The sequence below is a fragment of the Numenius arquata genome, chromosome 3, assembly GCF_964106895.1.
Source record: "Numenius arquata chromosome 3, bNumArq3.hap1.1, whole genome shotgun sequence".
Classification (NCBI taxonomy): domain Eukaryota; kingdom Metazoa; phylum Chordata; class Aves; order Charadriiformes; family Scolopacidae; genus Numenius; species Numenius arquata.
In genome coordinates this window covers 58120712-58141907 of record NC_133578.1, presented here as the reverse complement: position 1 = coordinate 58141907, position 21196 = coordinate 58120712, and the positions used below count along the sequence as shown (strand labels likewise).

At 40.4% G+C, this 21196-nt stretch overlaps 1 protein-coding gene across 2 annotated transcripts in view; it reads right to left on the bottom strand.

Moving 5' to 3' along the window:
* Positions 1-21196, bottom strand: part of OXR1 (oxidation resistance 1) — a 284062-nt gene that overhangs the window by 133192 nt on the left and 129674 nt on the right. The window contains exons 1-2 of one of the 2 annotated variants that reach the window (XM_074145349.1): positions 14301-14359; positions 6754-6950 (exon numbers count right to left, since the gene is read on the bottom strand). In XM_074145349.1, the coding sequence (XP_074001450.1) occupies positions 6754-6950; positions 14301-14359 (256 nt within the window). Of the gene's footprint in view, positions 1-6753; positions 6951-14300; positions 14360-21196 lie in introns of those variants that run through there. The other variant, XM_074145351.1, reaches the window with a different exon arrangement.

The following is a 21196-nucleotide window of genomic DNA, read 5'->3' as shown; positions in this document are numbered from 1 at the left end:
CTCTCTACAGTAAATACACCAATTATTATCGGATCACATCCCCCGGAAGGAATAAGATATTTCTACGGCACCCCAAATAAAATCTCTCAGAGCAGGAAGGGATTTGAGCACTCAGAAAGAAACAGCCACAATGCCACAAATAAGTTTTATGCTTATTTTGGAGGAGAAGGCAAGAGGCAGCCCCCTAACTTTGTTTTTAATCAGCAACTACAATAGCAAATATTCCCACGAGATAAACCCCAGAAGATTCTCAGCTTGACTGCAAATAAGCATACATTATAAGCACAACGTTCTCCTTTTCCACTTTTGAGTGCAATAGCAGATTCACTGTGATGTCTGACCAACGGTCTATGGCTCTCACACCACCTCTCCAAAATGGCTGAGCTGGTCCATGAGGGACAAAGCTCCATCAGGATAAGAGAACCCTGACATATGAAATCACCACTTGATCTGATGTTAGTCCCACATAACAACTTTATATTAGCAGATAGTGTGACACCATATAAATTTAGTAATAAATGTGGATGAATTCACACCTAATCTGGTTGCTCTGACATATTTTAAAGTAAGTAATAACTTCATGGAAGCACTCTGAAATATATGTAAACAGAATGAAAGTGAATCTACTGCACATGTAAATAATATGATATTTATTTATACTTCCAAATCATTGTAAAGTGACTTTGTTATTGTCATGACTTCAATGGACTCACTCAAAAGCACACAGCAGCAGGGCTAGATATAGTTATATCCACTGAAGAGTAGCTGATCAGTTTTCATTTAGTTACCCCTTTCATAAGGGGAAGAACAGACTATGACTTACTAATTACTTGAAAAAAAGATTTTGTTTTAGGTTTCCCCATAAAATCTTTTCTATTATACTCTCTATTACTCTATAAACACTCTCTTATACTGTTTTGTGCATCAATAATAATTCTCGTGACCAGTTATTACTTACAATTATATGCCATTAAATTCTTTGGATGATCCATCTTCTTTTCACATTAATACACTGAAGTACTAAATTAGTAGCAGTGACTAAACTAATCCCAACTAAATTTAAAGTGACTACTCACTGAAACTTTCTCTCTTGCAAACAAGATTAGGAGCCCACAAGAAAGTCTGTCTTTTTCTATTTATCACATTGGCATTAGCTACTAGACACTTGTTTTGGAAACTTCATCAATTAATATGTATTTATTCAGAGTTGCTTCTCCCAAAAGCTTCATCTCTCTTCCACACTGATTTTCTATCAGTTAATTCCAATATTCTGAATAGGTAATGTTAATATTCAAGGAATATATAAGTGTAGAGTACTAATATGGCCAGGTCAAGCTAGCAGAAAATATTTTCTCTATTACGATTTCTGCTGACCCCATTTGCAAGAGAGACTGGAGAAGAAGAGGGCTTGTTATTTATTTTTTTAACAAGTGGAACATAATTTTTATTCAGTAAATATTATAATATTTAAAATTATATTTTAGTAAAATATTTTTTTATAAAATGAACCACTGGAGTGAAAGGAACTTTGGCATTTAGTGTTTCCCAAGTGTCCTCTTGTTGTATATTATGCACACATACATACTCATGCATTGTCTAAAATACTAAGTGTGTGCAGCTGTAGCAGCAATACCTTCCACTAATGATAGAGACTATACCAACAAAAGATGCCTCTTGAGACAGTTGATAGTTGTCTTCTAAATTAAATAAGCTGTGCTAGCAGAAGCCTGTACAGCAACGTTTGCATGATGGCTTTTATTAGAAGATTTAATAAAAAGTGCTGCATTCCTCCTCTCCCCACCAACACCGTACTCTGTCAACTTTTTCTAGTATGAACTACTGTTCTGCTTCATTTCTCTTGCCTGACTCCTAGAAGCAGGAAGATATTTTTATGCAACCATCTATTTTTAAATAATGTATTTACTCTAGACAAGTGCTGCAGCTTTAGTTTAATGATAAACAGAACAAAAGAAGGCCAAAAGAAGAACATCTACGAAACCAGGTTACTAGGTAGACAGTCTACTGGATATATTCCCTTAGAGGTATCTAAGACCTATATGCCAGGCTTTCATGGTTTAATGAGAACCCAAATACACACCTCAAGTGCACGTCTTCATAGAGTAACAACATTAGCTACTTCAGTCACATTAATAAACTGCTGAACATATATCCTGAGGCATCATACCATGAAGTATGGTCCTACGACCCTTCAGTTGGGTCCTACAAGCAACGCAGCTGTGATGCTGCACCTGGGCTAAGTGGAAGCCAGCTAAGAAGAGCTAGTTGTAGCCTGGACATGGCATTAGTTGATACAGCCTTACTATTTTAAATTCAGGTTACCCATATAATTTTCCATTGTATAATATTCCAGCCCACTTTTCAGAGTGCTGAAGACCCAGATACCTTCTTTTTCCTTTTTGAGGGAGTTGCTCAACAATAAGCACTTCAGAAATAAGTGGCCTGAATTTTTAAGTGCCTGAGGCAACTAAAAAGTCTAATTTTAGGTTTTTAAGTGTCTTGGGTGCCATTTGTAGAGTTCTCTAAAAAACTTCATCCAACCCACCATGCAGACTGTTTTTCCTACACTCGCCTTATTAATCTCAGAGTTCCCACTCAATTTCTTCACACCAGTTCAGCACTGGAGGTACAGGAGCCTTCCTGCCTGCTGAGCCTGCCATATGGAAGAGTTATTTCTCCCCCTCACTGACTCTCCATTTTCTGTTTCATTTCATTCGAGTACACAACTTGTTCCCCATTGCCTATTCCTCTCCGTTCTTCTCTCTCTTACCGACTTTTTGCCCACTTTTAAAAGGTACAACTGCACTCATTAAGTTTGGGAAGCATCTGAGATGCAGTCTGTGGGAAATACAAAATGCAAAATAATTATCTTGTGGATAGCTCCCTAAAGGAGGAGCAGTGCTGATGAGATCTTAAAATCTCTTGGAATTACCAGGATATTCCTTCTGTATTACACAATCAACTTCGAAAGGTCCGAGATAAATCTATGTACACATAAGGTGACGCAGAAATTTTAAAAATATTCCAATGCTACAGAATATTTAGGAACACAGCCCGTTAGAGAACTGCCTGCATCTGCTCACAGTAGCTGCAAGCACGCACAAGCTGCTGCAATTTCTTCTGCAAAGCACGTGTGTGCAAGGTAAGTGCCCATGTGTCTTTGGTTCTGCAAAGCACGGTGAGATTTATGTAAAGATCTCTGGAGTGTTTTTTGTGTAGCCAAATAAATAAATAAATCATATTTTTAAACTCACATTGATTTTACTCTTCCCATGAGTTGATAAAGTAAAGCTGGTGACACATTTCTTTATGCATAATTTTAAGCTATGCGGCTGTCCAATAAAATGGGCATCCATTAACAAATCTGGTTAGGCCTTAAAAGTTAAATTTTAATAGGCAATATGATGCTGACATTTACATTTTAAAACATCTAAACTGTGTATATGTACATGTCTAAATATAGAAGTCATACTTCTTTTATATATCCAAATTTGAACTCAGATCTCATGTCTACAAAGTACTTTGAAGATCATGATAATTACTGAAAATAAGTTGTTAAGGAAAATGAGAATCACACAAAACACAACTGGCATTAGTTTGTTCAGGCTCCATCAGTCACTACCATAAACACCGACATTTGCCAATTTGGTCTAACCTTAATGCAACGGAATACTAATTTTAAAATTAAAGAAGCAAAGCCAGCTGAGAGCATTGGTTTTCTAACACATCTTCTTAATCCATTTATCACAGTAACGATTAGTTCCTGTTGCTCCATCTCGGACACAGGTTGCTTTTAGTAGAGAACAACATGCAAACAAGGGCAAAACAAGGTAAAACCCTGTGTAATTGTATTAGGTCACAACAACAGGTCTAATGTGCTTGTTTAAGCTATTTAACAGCCAACTGTACACAAAACACCACTAGAATCCGATATTTTTCTATTTTGGAGTCCTAGCCCGTTGCAGGTGTGTCAGTACATTCAGCCTCAGAAAGTTACAAACTACTTCATTAGACTTTGACTATTAGAAGTAATTTTTAAGACAAGTCATAGAAAATGACTTTTAAATCAAGGGGGTGATATAGGTCATAACTTAAAGCATGCTGAAGTTGATGGAAGCTCTAAAAAGATAATTACTGTTTCTCTCAGATTACCAAAGCCATAGACACAGTATTAGGATAACTCAGTAAACATGTTAATCTGGTATCAGTACTGTGCTGTCTGAGATTAAACCTTTCATTTTCACAATGCTGAGGAACATGTGCCATCAAACGTTTGTGAAGATACAGAAAACCGTGTTTCTTCAATTTGCCACTCAGCAAAATTCAATCATTATATAATATGCAGAATATTGGCTCTAGCAATTAATTCCTAATGATTTAGGCAAGTCACATAGACAAGGCTGTATGTATATGAACATAAAATCAATGTGTCTCCCATACTGGGTCAGCCCAGCCAGGCCACCTCACCCAGTCCTCTGTACAACAATAACAGAAGATGATATTTAAGAAAAATGCGTAAGCTTAGCCACTTTCTGTGGTCTGCTCCCCTCGTACTTCCCCAGGGTCTACAACTGTTGTTCACAAACATTAGCATCTGTTTATGGGCAAGTTGCCCATGAATGCTGTTGTCTATGGACATGCTGTCCATGTTCCAGCACGAGACGCAGACAGGAGCGTATGGTGGAGCATCCACCCCTGGAGACTGTCAAGACTCAGCAAGACAAAGCTTCGGCTGTTCCGATCTAGTGTTGGCTGAAGTCCCACTTCAAACAGGACACCAGACTATATAACCTTCAGAGCTCTTTTCCAGTCAACAAGTCTGTCAAATCAAGTGCTGCACAATATTCAAACAAATACATCAAATATATGAACAACATTCTGTTATTCCAGCACTGAGGTCAGATCCTGAGCAATTAGTGCTCAGACCTTGTGATCGCTCGAAGCGCATCTAGGTTACTAGCATTGATGGAATTCACATTATAAGGTTTTTGTACAGGTTCGCATGAGAAAATGCAGGTGAGTCAAGTTTACCAAGTAGATAAATGCAAACCTGGGTCTGTGCATCCACACACAGGCTGTGTTTTGGGCGATCACAGAAGAACATTCAACTGTGGTCAATTTACCAATAATATCTTTTAATACGGAGTTAGATTAAGAACTCATTCTGATGATGTGGTGGATTTCTACTGTCATTATTACTATTATGCAAAACTTCCCCATTCCATCCTCTGCTTTAGGTATGACGCAATCTTGGCATATCTTTGATATTCCTTTAAGATTACTTGGAGGAAATAGGACAAAAAAGCCATAGAGCAATATTTCTTAGAGAATTCATTTTAAAGTAAAAAGCAAATCAAGTGCACTGTTTTAACGATGCTTTGTCAGAAAAGCTATCCTTAAGTATAAAGTATTTATTTTTAGCATGATATTCTCACAAATGATATGATAGAATCTTCTTTAAAGAAGGATTATCCAATTTGAGATTTTTAAGGTAAAATTTTAGACCTATTGTCCAAGATGCTAATGAACCCATCAATGTCTTCACTTTGCCTCATTTTTATTTATTTTGGGGTAGACAGAATTGAGTGATAATTGAAACTTCTCTAAGTTTTCAGAAGGCAGTTGTGCAGCCCATTTTGAATGCAGGGCATCAAAAAATGCAAACGCAATCATTCACCACTTAAAATACAGCCTTCGTTATTAAAGTGTGTAGATTGCTAATGCTGTTTCCTTCTTTAAAAACAACATAACTTAAGATGACAGCCAACTTCAAGGGTTCAGACATAACACAATAAAGGTGTTTAAGGCAACACATTTTTTCTTTACCTTTTAAACAAGCTTAATGCACACAAGACAAGTTTAAGACAAATAGTTACCTTGGCACAGAAGAAACGATCACATTGTACTGCAATAGCTCAACAACACAGAAATCCACAATTAAAATATTTAACTTCTTTTTCTTAAATCTACTGACATTTTGTCTCTTCAAAGCACAGCACTAGCATCCATCCTTCTTGTTTGTACCACTCCCATTAGCACATCTGCCTCTCACAAGCGCTAATGAACCCAGCACAAACACGACAAGGCCACCCTCCACTCAGTTTTAATCAGGTGAGAAGCAAAGTGTTGCCAAAGGAATCAGTCAGTCCCAGTCCCAAAATGATTTATGGGGAAGCAAATTACAAAGCATCTTCTACAGTGCTCGTAAAAATGCTACAGTAAAATGGTTTTATAAAAATCATGTAGATGCTGAAATCCCAGAAGAATATGCAGAAAACCAAGATATTCAGAGAAAGATACCCAGAAACACCCCCATATCAATTCTACACACTCAGCAGGCCTCCTCCCTCTCCAAAATGGAAACCTTTTCTAACCAGGAGCCTTCTAAACAATCTCTGCCAAAACTCTGATGCAATCCATTGCCAAAGGCAACTATGTTCTTCTTATATCCCTCCTCCCAAAATTTTTTTTATGCTTTCTTCAATACTTGTTCTTAAAAAAAAAAAAAAGGTGGAAGAAAGAATTCTTGTAAATGGTGCAAGATAAATAAAGCAGGTTAATTCTTCAGGGTAGTAGGACATCAGCTTTAAGAAATGAGATCTTAATGCTCACTGTGGGCATTTATAATCTTAGCAGCCAACTGCAATTAACCAGAGGAAATAAAACACAAATAAACAGGAAGACCTTGCCTTTTTAATAGGTATATTTGATTTTTTTCTGTGAAAGAAAACTCACCAATGGTGTAATATCTCTTCAACTCACTCCTCCGTGGATTGCGCCTTTGGGTGTTTGCGGTGTTGTTCTGTTCCTCCTCAGAAGCCGCTGTCTTAGTGGCAAGCAAAGATTTACTGGGCTGAGGTGTCTGAGCTTCAGCTGCCACTGGATTGCATCCTGGCCCACTAATATCCACCGACTGGGACTTTTTCTTTAATCTAAAGACAATTTAAGGCAGTAAGGTATTATTAATCATCATTCTATACCTAAATTATATATAGAATAGGAGCAATATATTTGTCGTACAACAATTTATGTCTGTCGCAGCAGAACACAGAAGAACAGCAGTGATAAATTAGCCTTGTACTGATTTCCCTGTTCAGCTCCTGCTAAATCAGTTACAGGACTTGCATCTCACATGTAGCTACAAATGGTAAACTGCCCTCAGATCAGCCTGCTGAGCTGCTTGAAGGATCAGTCCCTAGTCTATTACAAAGAAGACAAGATGCCAACAATCATCCTATTATTAAGTTGCCTGGCTTAAGTTTACACACACAAGAGGGATGTACAAAGAAATCAAATCATTTGCACAAAGTTGCTGAAAGCCCCAAGAGAAAGGAACTGACTTCAATCTACAACTGAATTTCTCATTCTGCAACAGTTTCAACGTGTTGTTTCTCACTGAAACTCAAGAATCCCACTAACCCCAGGTATCATTTTGTGTACTGCAACAGCAGTGGATACAGGAAAAGAAATTCCCTGTCCCACAGAAGAAACCAGTGCTACTCAACTCGTTACTGGCATCCAGGTAGAGTACGACTTCTTAACCACTGTCCTCTGAGCCCAACCATCAACCAGTTTTTTACCCATCCAGCTGTCCACACATCCATACATAACATCATAACTTGGGTAGAAGTATGTTGTGAGAGACGGTGTCAAAAGCCTTGCTAACATCAAGGCAAATGACATCATCGCCCTCCACTCCTCCCCAAATCTAGTAATTTTATTAGAGTTCTGTTGGAGAGAGACAGGAAAACTCTCAAATCCTGCTTCAGAGTGGTGGTGAATACACTCCCATCACTGAATCACCATAGTTCTGGCACCTCCTCTATCTCTAGCAACATAAAATGGAGGCTATTATGCTACTAGAGTTATTGAAGAGAGACAAATGCTCTGTTATGATGAAGCTCACTACATACACATTGGATTTTGTCAACACTTTTCTTAAGTCAAGTCTCTATAAATTTATACAGTAGACTACATGTTTTGGTCCTGGAAATAAAAGAGGTTTAGGGTATTGCAGTGAGATACTGATTTGAGATGAAGGGATCGTAATAATTCTGAAATTTTGAAGCAAGTGAAGTAAAATGATAAAGTTCTGTAATGTGAAAGGATAATTTTATTAGGGTAATGATTTAATGCTAAGCAGCCTCCCTCTTAACTCTGTGTTTCCTTATTTTTTAAAAAAAATTCTTCATTTATTGGTTGCAATTAAACAGCATGGATTCCTGCACTCAGAATGGAATCTGCTAGTTTAAGAGATTAACTGATTAAATATCATAATAATAATTACTGCTATTAGTAGACTGGAAAATCTTCCAGTTATGCTGAAGCTTGGGAAGATACATTAAAATATCAAAGTGTATGTAGAATTTTATGAATGACACCAGGATGGTGAAATTACTATGCACGTATATGGAGTATTGCTAGTCCAGGGAAAGGACTAGCAGTTAGAAATTAACTTCTCTATGTGGTCCAGTGAGAAAGATTGAAACCACTATAACCTCTTCCCTAGACTGGCCCAGGGTGTCTTGTATTTGAAGCAACGCTCCTCAGCTCCAGTGCCTCTGCACAAACAGTTCAGGACGCCACAGACCTTTATCCGTCCTACAGATAAAAAAGGCTGTACTGGGTCAAAGCAGCTGTTCATCACGACAAGTGTCTTGTCTCTAACAAGCCCATCAATGGAAAGAGTACAGGCAGGTGCACAGTGCTACCTCCCGCAGGATATCTTTCCAGCCTCCAGCAAACTATGGTTTATGGGTTTCCTGAATCAGATGATGCACCTTTTTTACCTCTTGGAGGTAAAAAATTTTTCTTGGTATATCCTTAATAATTCCTGAGCTCACCTAAACTTCTGATATAGATGGCATCCTGCCTTGATGGGTTCTGTTCTAACTATGCACTGCGTTCATTTTAGTGTACAGTTGCCACAGTAGTTTATTTTAATGACTTTTAAGAGTGGCATTATGAGAAACAATGAACAACTACTACTCCATATATACCAGCTGCTTACGTTAGCTCCTGCTGTTCAAAGAGCCCTACAGATATGGGACAAACAACTCGTCACTGTGATAAAACAACCCTTACTTTGAGAATCCTGGTCAATGTTCCCATATATGGAGTCAGTGGGGACACCATCCCAAACAGCTTGAGATGAACTGAATACTTCTATAAGCACCAATACATATAAAAATCAAGGTAAGACTGTGCAGGGCATCCTCTCTGAGTAAACATTGTGCGGGAAGAAAAGAAAGCTCTCTTGTTTGAAATGATGCTCCAGAAACTGAGAGCTTGTTTTGAGAAGTTCTACCTTTAAGCCTACAGCTGGTCAAATGCATTTACATAACATAAAGGCTGGAATATTTCATTGACTCATTAAAAATGAAATGGTGTTCCATTATGATGTTAAATTCTGCTACACTGTTGAATCTGCCATATTTCAGGTTGTATAAATAGTCTCTATAACTCCTTGCCACTTGAAATCGTTGAAGACTTAAAGGATGAGTTCTGGGATTACAGTGTCTTCCTTCTGTGTTGTGCGAAATAGTTGCAGGCAAAGAAGCTACAAAGCATTTCGTACTTCCATAATCTCAAACCAAGGCAAGCGAGGCCTAAAGATCGCTAAGTGTACATCTGTCCTGCATTATGTATTTCTATGCTCTGCCCCAGAGGAAGACAGACAGCAGGTGAGTTGAAATAAATTACACAAACTGAAAAATACCATTATGATTTATATTCTCAACTATGTTATGAACACATTATCCGCCACCAAGGCTGTCTGAAGGACAGTCCAACTAATAAAGCTGTGAACTACTGTGTGGAGGTAGCTAATAAAATAGCTTGCTTCACTGTGGGGAATAGCAGATTGTTGTTACAAATATACTGCGTCTACTCTTCTAGAATAAAGGTATAATACCTGTCATCTGAGCAGTAAAAATGTCACATGGCTTTTTTGAGGTGACTTATGATTAATAAAAGACTTGGTTGAAATCCCTATAGCAAATTAATGTCCAAAAAGTTATCTACTCTTACAATCCAGAATAACTTAAATGTAAGACTTCCAGAGTCGTAGCTACTCGAGTACTAGAATTAAAGAATGGGAGCACAAAAGGCAAGCAAGTGCACATAATACTGTCAAAGTGTTCTTGAGAAACCACGGTGACAGTGCTTTTGCTGCCAGGAAAAGGCGGAAAGATACAGGGTCTGAATTAATCCAGACATGACATAACAGGGGCAGCTGAGTAGGACCCAGGTTCAATTGTAAGGACACACCTTTATAGGAATGACTTGACAAAAACAACTTACTCAGATGCATCTTCCTTCAGCCCACCTGAACTGTATATTGACACAGTCATGGCTGGCAAATAGTTTGAAAAGACACTGCAGCCTTTGAACTGCATCTTCACTGGACCACCATGTCTTGCAAAGAAAGCTGGAGGTCTGGGTATGTTTTGAAGCCAAGGGAAGGAATTCTTTGTAAGCCTGACCCTTTTCTAGCACCTTGCTTTATTACTAGCTTTGTGTTGCATTTGGTTTTGGTTTTTTATATTAAAGCTGCACAGTCAGGCCGAAAGAAGATTTATTCTCTTACAGAAAGAAATCTGAACATGAAATGCCTCAGGATCCCATTGCTGGTTCTTGCTTTGTTTCAGGCTGTTTGTAGAAAAATAAATAAGCAATATAAGAAATACTGTGGCAAAGCTTTTTTACCTTTTACTCTGTATTCTGTAGCAGCCTTCTACTATCTTTTCAACAACAGGACACGCAGGTCTTTCAGTATCACCTGGTGTGACCCAAAACGACGCTGCTGCAGCCAGCAAGGAGTTCAAAGTCAGCACTGCATTACTTGGGCTTGGAAATGCACATCTGATAGCAAGGACAAAGTCCTGACTTGACTGAGATCTGAAGTGGAAGGGGCAAACATTTCTTTTTCTGCAGCTAACCTTAAATGATAGGAGTTCCAGGGGAGGGAAAACTATGCAAAAAAAAAAAAAAAAAGAAAAAGGAAAATCTGTAGCCTTTGAGAGGTATGAAATGCTGAGCTGGTCACTGCTGGTGGCTTCTGGCTACTGGTGGCTTCTGTGAAATATGGTTGTGCTCTCACTTGGGTGGTAAGGCAGGCACCTTCACAGCCAAAGCAGTAAGTTCAGAGGGGAGGCTAACACGGAATGACTATGAAGGCCCCGTTATTGACAATTAACTGAGGCAACCTACTCTGGTTTAAGGGTGGGGTTCAAGAAGGGCCAGAAGAGGGATTACTCAGGTGCTGCTGACTGGATCTGGAAATGCCACGTTTGCTTGGAATACGGATGAGCAGCACCTCTGTTTTAGGTAATCATGTCCAAACACACATTTCATATACCTATTTGTGTAATTCATTTGCACTATTGCTAATAAACCATTAAAACGCCATTTGCTCCATATATATCTTGTTGTATTTTCCTAGAACAGATGTCACACACCCCAGTGACTCCAAATGTCCAAGACCTTCTACACAGTCACTCCTCATTGCCTCTAACCTACCAGACAGAGGCCCAAAGCCCAAACCTGCCTCTCAGCATTCTGCCAGTTATTGATCACAGAGGATTTGTGCATTTAGCTAATCCAGGAGGAATGTGCATCTCCAAACTGCATGATATGACATTCCTGTAGGTAGATACACTGATCAGCTCTTGAACTTGTGCTTTATTTCTTTTTCCATGCTCTGCATACAACTGCAAAGGTTTTACTGCATCTTAGAAACAGCCTAACAGATGGCTCCAGCTTCTACCTCCTCCTGACCAGCTGGCACCCTGCGCTCCCCAGCAGCACCTCCCAAGAACAGGTCACTTCAAATGGATTCGTACCGTTTCCCTCAAAAAGAAACGTTGTCGAGTGGTCAGGCATTGACCAGCAAGTGCTCTCGGCAGTCCACACATATGGGAAGTCCTGAAATCCTGGGGCTAATGAATTCACTGGGAAGTCTGCTAGAAATTTTAGGAGTGTTAGGATTTAATCCCTGGCATCCACTATCACAAACCTATTCAGTTCCTAATACAATCCATGCACTTTTTCATGTTATAATTTTGCAAACTGAATTTTTGTAAAGCAGCATGGAAAAAAAAAAAAAGGCATCATTCTCTAAACAGATCTTGAAAGGACCTAAAACAAGCATGGCTGGCAGTCCAGTCCAAAAGAAAAATAAAGGAAGAAAAAAAAAGCATTTAAACCATTTATGGTGCAAACAAACAAGCATAGAAGCATCCCAGGGGCTGGGAATCTGTACCATTCGATCTTCGTGAATGTCTAAGTAAAAATCCCTACTGCAACAAAGATTTGGAGGAAAGCCTAGCTTATTCTTATCTACTGAATACAAAAAACCTCCCTGTGCCCCTTGTGACTATTGCAGAGATTTTACTACACAGTTAATACGAGAAGCAAAATCATTCATTTGAAGAGTGATGCTTATTCTTCAGAGATGCATTTAGTATTTTTGAATGCTCAGCAGAGCCGGTTATGAATCTGATTTCTTTGTAGCAAGAAATGTGATTTAAACTGAAGTCGACAGCCAGGAATTATCTGATTCTGGAAAAAAGTAAACAACTTCTGTTTTAAACACAGCACCGCAAAGGTCTGACAACTTAAACACAGGAGAAGGCCTAACTCCCCAGCGTCTGCACAGACTAGCCCCAAAACTGGTTATTTTATTCCCCTGTGTCCCCACCAGCCTCCACACCAATCTGCATTTGCAGATGGCTGGAGTTTTTTGGCTGCCGTGGCAATTCGGAGGGATCAGGTGAAAGGCTTGACGGTCTGCAGCCGGGCTCCATTTACTGCCCCAGGCTCCTTCTGCCGGCTCGCAGCCCGAGGCAATGCCACGGAGGGCTGCTGGAAAATCTCCTCTTTAATGCTCTTGAATACCACCTGCAGCTCTGGCCATCCCCTCCCAAAAAGAAGAGGGCAGGATTAGACTGACACAGACAAAAACCACCCGTGATGCCGCTGAGTCGGCTCCTTGTGGGCCGAGACGAAAGAGACTGCGGAGGGGGAGCAGCACAGGGACCTCTGCAGCCACCAGCCACGGGAAAGGGGACTGGAAAATGGTTTTTCACCATGGGAGAGTTAAGAAGCAGCAAACGAAGGCAAGCATCAAGTTTCAAATAAACACAAAGAAGTACTTTGAAAGGTATATAATTGCATGATGGAAATAATTGTGCGGGATAAGAGTATCCCTCGGTACAGAAATGAATGACACAAGTCAGGCAGAAAACATCCATTAGGGGCTGTGAAGCATGCAGGTACTTCAGCAAATACATTCCTTGAGCCCAGGCCGGCTGGAAGGTGGAAGGGTTTCGCAGGGAAAAAGAGCCACTCAGTGCATGCTCCATCTCTCGTATAATCCTTAAGTATCCACTGCTATGTAAGTGCTACACACAACCGAGCGCAATATGCTTGCAATTCAAACCTGAATTGGTCATTACGAATTGCAGAGGGAAACAAAACCAACCACCACAAAGCAGCTAGAAAATAGAACACCACTAAAATCGATGTCTGACAATAAACAAACGAAGAAGAACCCGCTTTATGTGTTGATCGTGCAGCAGAGTTTTCTGATAACGCAAGCAGCTTACGAGATCATTCGATGGCAGCAAACGAGAACAAGATGACCTTCACACGGGTGGCGGTATGAAAGGATTAGGAATGAATTCACACCTACACAGCCCAAAAAGCAATTCAAAGCGGCACGTATGTATCAACAACGCAACATTCCGTCCAGCTTCAGGAAAGAAAGCAGTGCAGGCACAAGAGCTACGTGCAAAAAAATACCGGCATTTCAAAGAGCGTTATTTTGCTCTATCCCCCAGCAAATGTATTGGAGCACAGAGAGCAAGCACACAGAATACTCTTCTCTGTTCCTTTACGCACACTACCAAAAATTACCATGTAAATTAAAGACATAACAGTTGTTAATCATTAATCTCATTAATCTGGTACTCATCAGAGTACAGAGAGCAAACCAAAACCACCCTCTCTCCACTTCCCAGTCATCCTTATGGAAGTGGTCCCAGCACATGCAGGAAAACTGCTACCATCCCTCGTTCTGTAAGAAAAAGACAATGCCGAACCAGAGGTTTCCACCAGACTTCAGGGTAAAAGATGAAGAGTATCTCAATGATTGAAAAATTCATTTTGTGACATGTGGATCAGGCCACCCACACCCTTTTAACAAGATCTATAGACCCTGCTGGCACCTCATATGTTTCAAGGGCACATCACAATAAAGACTTACAAAAACGAACACAAACCTTGTGATTATTCCTGGGAGCATGACAGCACTGCTACAGGTAAACCCTTGGAGGACCATTTACAGAAGACATATAGATTGGTTGCTGCCAGGTTACATCCATGGACTCCAAGCGGGAGAATCCAGAATCCACTTGTGGTTCAAGTGTGACAAGGCATTCTCACTGCCTGGGAGAGAAGCGTTAGTGAGTCCACGGGCAAAGGAGTCAAAGCGCTCTACACACCACAGATGGGCCTTGGAGATGTACATTCGCAGGAGGATAAAGCATGGAAGAAGTGGGGGGGGGAGGTGATGATGATGATGATGATGGGAGGAAGATGGCACCGGTCATGCTAAACACATAATATAACTCAGACAGTCACAGCATATACAATTCACTCCATTATTCCTGCCTAAGATTTTGTAAGGATTAAGAGCTCAAGATCATATGGCTTCATCATGGCTGTATAACATTTTACAGCTGGTTTACATGGTGGAAGTAATATGCTCTGCAAGTAGGGTGTGTGTTTTGTCAGGGATGAGAATTTCTTGATCTTTTCTTTCAGGATTTTGAGAGAGTGGGTTGCAATGCTGTGCTATTTGCTGACAGTTATCTTCATTCTGGACATGTTTTAGCATAGATGTGTAAAGTAAATTACTATTTTGAATCTTGCTATTTTGTTAATAGCTGCTATACTGTTATTTAAATAACTCCCACTAGTTCCATTTTCACAAAAGCTCTTCCAATGCTTTATGCAAATCTACTTTAGTACAATTTGCATGGGTCTTGAAATTTCCAGCTCTGTCATGTTCAGCACAGAAAAATTTTGCATAATGGTTTTAAAGTTACGATAATTTCTATTTCATTCTTATTTGTCTCATTAATGCGGTAGCATTATATCTAATGCAACTTTATTTATAAGGATGGATTTGAACTGTCCAAACTATTTTAAGGTTGTATCACTAAGGAAAGTCTTTATTTCACTTGATTAGAAGGAGTTATTTCTGAAATCTTCTTATTGTTGGCTATGCAACCAGCACCCAGGTCCCATTCCCCTGAAAATTACTGTGAGATTTTCATACATCCTGTACTATGCAGGACCATATCCTACATTACCATCTTGCCTCACCCAAGCATTGAATTCAGAGTTTTCAAAGGCAGGTGGTCTGGGAGCTGCGTGGCATACCCCGAGACATATGGAATACCTCACCTACAGTGAAGCCATATAAGCTCGTAGCATTTTCCCATATATTAACTTAGCCATAATATCAATTATTTTTTGTGCTAACTGCAAGTAATTTATACATCAACAAAGCTGTTTTATCCATAGCCTTTAATTTAGGCAATTGCATTTACATTTCTGATTCCAACCCTAGGCTTGACTGTTTTCTGAGTTGTTTATAAGTCAGCTGCAATATCCCTGGGCACTTCATGTTCCTGAGATTGCTCAGTATATGCAATCATAACATGCATACATTAATGTAGTCAAATTTGGAAGCAAAAGGGCCTTTTAACTTCTCAAAGAGACGGCAGAGGAGGTTGGGAGTTACAACGCTCTTACAGTACAGAGATTTGTGTGTTCTAGTTCTACCATCGCAACAAATAAGCATCAGCACAGCAGGCACTGCTGCTCAGGTTTGAAGAACATGCTGTAGATATGCTGAAATATGGAAATGCAAATCTGCACATTCTTCTGCCTTGCCCAGTAGCTCATACAACTTGAAACGTACACTGTGAAACAACATACAGACCTCTTTCAAAATATCAAAGCATAAATACATCATTATTATCCTTATTCCACAAGACATACGTGGGATAAGATGTTCTGATCTCATAATTGAAAATTCAGTGAGTTGTAAAGGTATTTTGTAAAAGGGGAAAAGATAATACATAAACAGTGAGTGAGATCTATCCAGGAGCCTCAGCCCAGGCTGATACAACAGCCAATTGGCTGCAGTGCCTCCAGGCAAGTGGGGACCTTCTGGTCTGGCCTTCCTCCTGCAGCTCCTTCCTCCTGTCACGCCATGACACGCCACTGCCGTGTCACACAGTGCTGTGTGGCAGCCATGAATGCCAGTCCTGGGACCAGAGCTGCAGCACGCAAGAGAGACTCAGTCTTCAGTCTGAGCACAAGGACATGCTGCAGAGAGTGCACAGACCACACTCTGTGACCTGCCACCAGACCATGGGGCTGTGGACGGGGGGGATGTGTGTGTGTGTCAATCCAGGGCAGCAGAAGACACAAATCTCAGAGGCAATCATCCAAACTCTCCTCATGCTTGTTCCCAAATGGAGCCTCCTCTTCCTAGAGCCACAAGAGCTCACACTGAGGTTCGAAGTGCCCTTTGGGCAAAGCTATCAGCTTCCCACCAGGCACGGGGACTATGGGGCTGCACCATGAAAGCCATTAGTGCTGTTTCACTTTTCTAAGAACCAGGCACAGCACATTACACAGATGTTAGTACTGAAAAAATACCTAATACCTAGAAGTCTTTGGAAGGACCCACCTGTCTTCATTGAATACGGGTCAATGACAAAAGTGGACAAAGGCTAGCAACTTAAACTGTAAGCCAAACAGGCAACTAAGTTAGCCAATTTATACAAATACCATGTCTTCCTACTTTTTCATAGGTTAGCCTTGAAATAAAGATTACATAGATTTGCAACGTGTGCATAATATATTCTTCTATAAGTCCTCACAGGACAAAAAGCAACTGTCATCAAATGAAGTAATTAGCACCAACCCACAAAGGGCAAACTCTCGTTACAGTGAAGAGAGAGACAGCAGCTGTTCCTTGAGGAGCCTAAAACATCTAGCATTTCTCCTTGCTAGGAACATAAATTGTTTCTCAGAGAGCTCTACAGGATGTAATAATATCAGATAAATCTCTGTGGAAGCACCTAAATTGTCAAAGGCAAGTTAGAAACTAGGCAAAATGAGAACTCTTTCAGCATCATAGCCAAAGGAGAATTGAGTTTTTGCCTTTCAACTCATGCATAACTCAAGTATTTTGAATAGTAAGTATCATTTTAGCATTTTAGCAAACTGTGCAGAAAATGTATAGGCTGTATAAAATGAGCTTTATATTGGTTGGCTTTTTTGACTATTATTTTATATACACACCACATCCTTCACTGAAAACATGTTCATTCAAGCTAGTTTTCCTTGAAGGAGTTTCACTGGGCACTAGCCATACAGCTTTGAAAAAAGTGTTTGTCGTGTTCTTTTTGCATTTCTGATTCATAAATTAGGTTATCCAAGCTTATAGCAAACGGGAGAGAAACACCTTCAAAGCTCCAGGAATTTTTTGTACTTAAACAAGACGAAATTATCCTCCTACCCTTCTGGAAGGAGACCCTCCTCCTCTAAGTAGTCAGCTCTGACTAACGCTGACCAGCTTTCCCTTTTCACCGGGGGTCAGTAACATGGCAAAGCAGTTCTGGGCATTTCCTCCAGAGCTCCCAGACCAGCCCAGAGGGCTGACTGGGGATGCCAGCCCGTTCTCTATACACTCAGCCACTGCAGCCACACAGTAGGTCGAGATCCACAGCCTTGTTAAGGTCCCATCAGACAGCTGGAAAATGGAAAGTCTGTTAATTGCACCTACTGAGAAAACGCTATCTCGAGCGTAAGTTTTCAGGTCTTGTCATCGCAAAAAGTAAGCAATGCCATTTGATAAGCTGATTAATAAGAGGTTGTACTAAGAGAATCCATATATAAAGGAGAAGCATACATCTGAAAAGATAGGTTGTGAAATAATGCCTACTTATTTAAAAACAAACGGAAAACCCACAAGACTATTTTGTTTCTCAGTTCTGTGGTCGTAGGAGGAACATTTTCAACAACTTTTTACTTTTTGCCCACAAGAGTGTAAAGGTTGTAAAGACATTTCTTTACGTCTTCACCCTCCAAGCACAGCCCACAAGCACTAGTGATACACCACCCTGGTGGCAGAAGGGACTGTGCACCGGGAGAAGCTCTGTCGGACAGAGCAGCAGGAGCCACAGGAACCACAGGAGCGAGAACCAGGACATGAGCATCCCCAAGAGAGAATGAAGTGGCTCAGGCAAGCACACAGATTATGTTCAACCTGAACCCCAAGCAAACGTATTCTGGGGACAACAAACTGTGGCAAAAGAAGGGAAAAGAAAACACTTCAAGAACATAAAAGTTTTTTTATGTTATGAGAACATTTGAGATTTCAACAGTAATTTCAGTATCTCCTAACTGTGGGGGCAGAAAATAAACGTGGCGTGATGACAGTGAAAATTCCCATTCTCAGTAAAATCTAGCTCTGCAGAGCTGTAAGCAGGAGGCACTGCTGGCATCTATCCTACACTAAACATATATTTTTTGTTTGGATATTGGCTCGCAAAGGACAATGCCTGCAAACTTCATCTGGGCTGGGAAGGCTCTCGTCATTCCCATCACTGCAGTTTTCTCCTCATCTTAGCTTTCATTTTAAACTAAGAATTATGACAGTCAATTTCTCTTTTCAAGTTTCCTTACAAATAAAATTTCCTTTTGTCTCTTAAGATGACTTAGTCCTCAGTTCTTTCTGGTTCTCCTCTGTAATCCTGTTTTCTGCTTCCGTTATCAAGCCACTGTGCTTTGATGACCCAAAGATCAAAGCATATTTGTTTGCTGCTGGAAGCCACCGGAGATTTAGATAGCAGATTTCCACTATTTTAAAATTTCTGACTTTTATTAAAGTGTCACCGTTCATTTTGATTCCTCCCATTTACTGAATGTAAAGGCATTTCTAGACTACACAAAACGTTGCCACCACCAGATCTCCTGCTGGACAAGGCAGCAAGTACACAGTGTCAGGACTGCGGGCTGCTGGGGGTGGCACAGGTGTCCCTGCGCCACGAGCTTCAAGCAGATGGGGTGGGCATTCCACTTACAGCTGTGACAGACAACATAAACATGTAGTCCAGTAATTACATAGTTCAGATTTATATAAAGATGTAGGACTCTAAAAAAGTGTATGCTTAAAAATATTTACATTTTTTAAAGTATTTAAACAACAAAATATATTTTCCATTCTTTCCTATCATAAAAATATACACCCTGTTTCTACATGACGTAGCAAAACTTTAACATTAGGAAAAGAAACTGCCTAAGAAAAGAAGGGACTCTCTTATTTTATATCCTTAGCAATGATATCAAGAAATATTGAAAAACTTTTTTTAAAATACAGTAAAGTTCATTTTGTGAGGTACAGACTGAAGGCTTCATTTTTAAGTTGTGTGTTTAATAAACCCACCTTGACATCAAGTACCGCAGTTATCAAGTTTGTCAGTATTTTCTCAGAAGCTGAACTTTCTTCTGACAAGTGCTGCCAGTCAATTAAATTGAGAGCAGCATGATGAAGTGTGTTACTGCTCAGTCTTTAATAAACCAGTTGTGTATTTCTGGGTCTCTCCCACTTTCTTGACAGGGGTCATATGATTCAGCGGTGTCCTTAGGTCCCTGCCTGATGCTGAGACCACCAGCAAGGTGGCTCAGCTGTCTCCATCCTGGGAAGGACGTGACCATTAACGCACAGCACAGGAGGTTATCAACAGATACCATCCAACTTTTTTTTTTTTTTTTTTTTTTTTTTTTTTTTTTTACGTGCGCAAAGTAAATCTCTAGGTGTCAACTTTAATGTCAACAGTAAAAAGGAAGATCAGATTTGCAGGAGTTAAGGTACCTGGACTCTTCTCAGCATCCTGGTATGGCAGAACCGTATTTCTTGAACCAGCTGTGGAAGAAGGTCACAGCTTGCCAAGGACAAGTCACAGAATCACAGAATGATATGGGCTTGGAAGCAACCTTTGGAGATCATCTAGTCCAACCCCCCTGCCAAAGCAGGTCCTCCTAGAGCAGGTTGCACAGGAACGTGTCCAGGCAGGTTTTGAATGTCTCCAGAGACAGAGACTCCACCACCTCTCCGGGCAGCCTGTTCCAGTGCTCTGCCTGCCACCCTCAAAGTAAAGAAGTTCCTCCTCATGTTTAGGTGGAACTTTCTATGTTCAAGTTTGTGCCTGTTACCTCTTGTCCTGTCACTGGGCACCACTGAAAAAAGACTGGCCCCATCCTCCTGACAACCACCCTTTAAGTATTTATATGCATTGATCAGATTCCCCCTCAGCCTTCTCTTCTCCAGACTAAAAAGACCCAAGTCCCTCAGCCTTTCTTCATAAGAGGGATGTTCCAATCCCCTAATCATCTTTGTAGCCTTTTGCTGTACAATCTCCAGCAGTGACTCAGAAGGCACATGCACATGAAGAGTTTCAAGAGGAGACAGCTAGCATCCTTCTGTAGAGAGACCTACCAAGCTGCTACACCCAAAACCACTTAAATATCAAAATTCGTCATTTATGTTGCAGAGCATCTAGAAACCTTGTAAGAAATTGCATTGATAAATATGAAGTAGTTGACACCTGAGAGGTAAGTGCGTGCCCAGGATGGTACAGCATGTGGTCTGTTCAGATCCTCCCTTAAGGCTCAACTCCCGGTAAGCAAAACATTCCTGCACAACACCAAAGCAAAACGATCCCTCTCAGCTTTTTCCTCACTTTCTTTCAGGATGCATCTTGTATGTGTGCCCCTGTCGAACTCTTCAGTCAACAGTGTTTGAGCTGTTGTGTCTTCAGTAACAGCACTCTCTGTCATGGGCATGAGGAGGATTTTGGGGACCATGGCTCCTGGCTCTGCATATTGCAGTAAGCACAGGTGTTTTATTCTTTCCTTCTCAGGTTACCACTACAGCCTTGGTCAATCAAGCAAGGAGGAACGTGCCCCCAGCAAGAAGATACCAAAAAGGGCAGTCTTGACAAACGCTGCAGTGACATTGCAACAGTATGAAAGAGATCATTAGGTTTCATCCACAGATTGGGTATTTTCTTAACCTTTCAGTTACAGATGT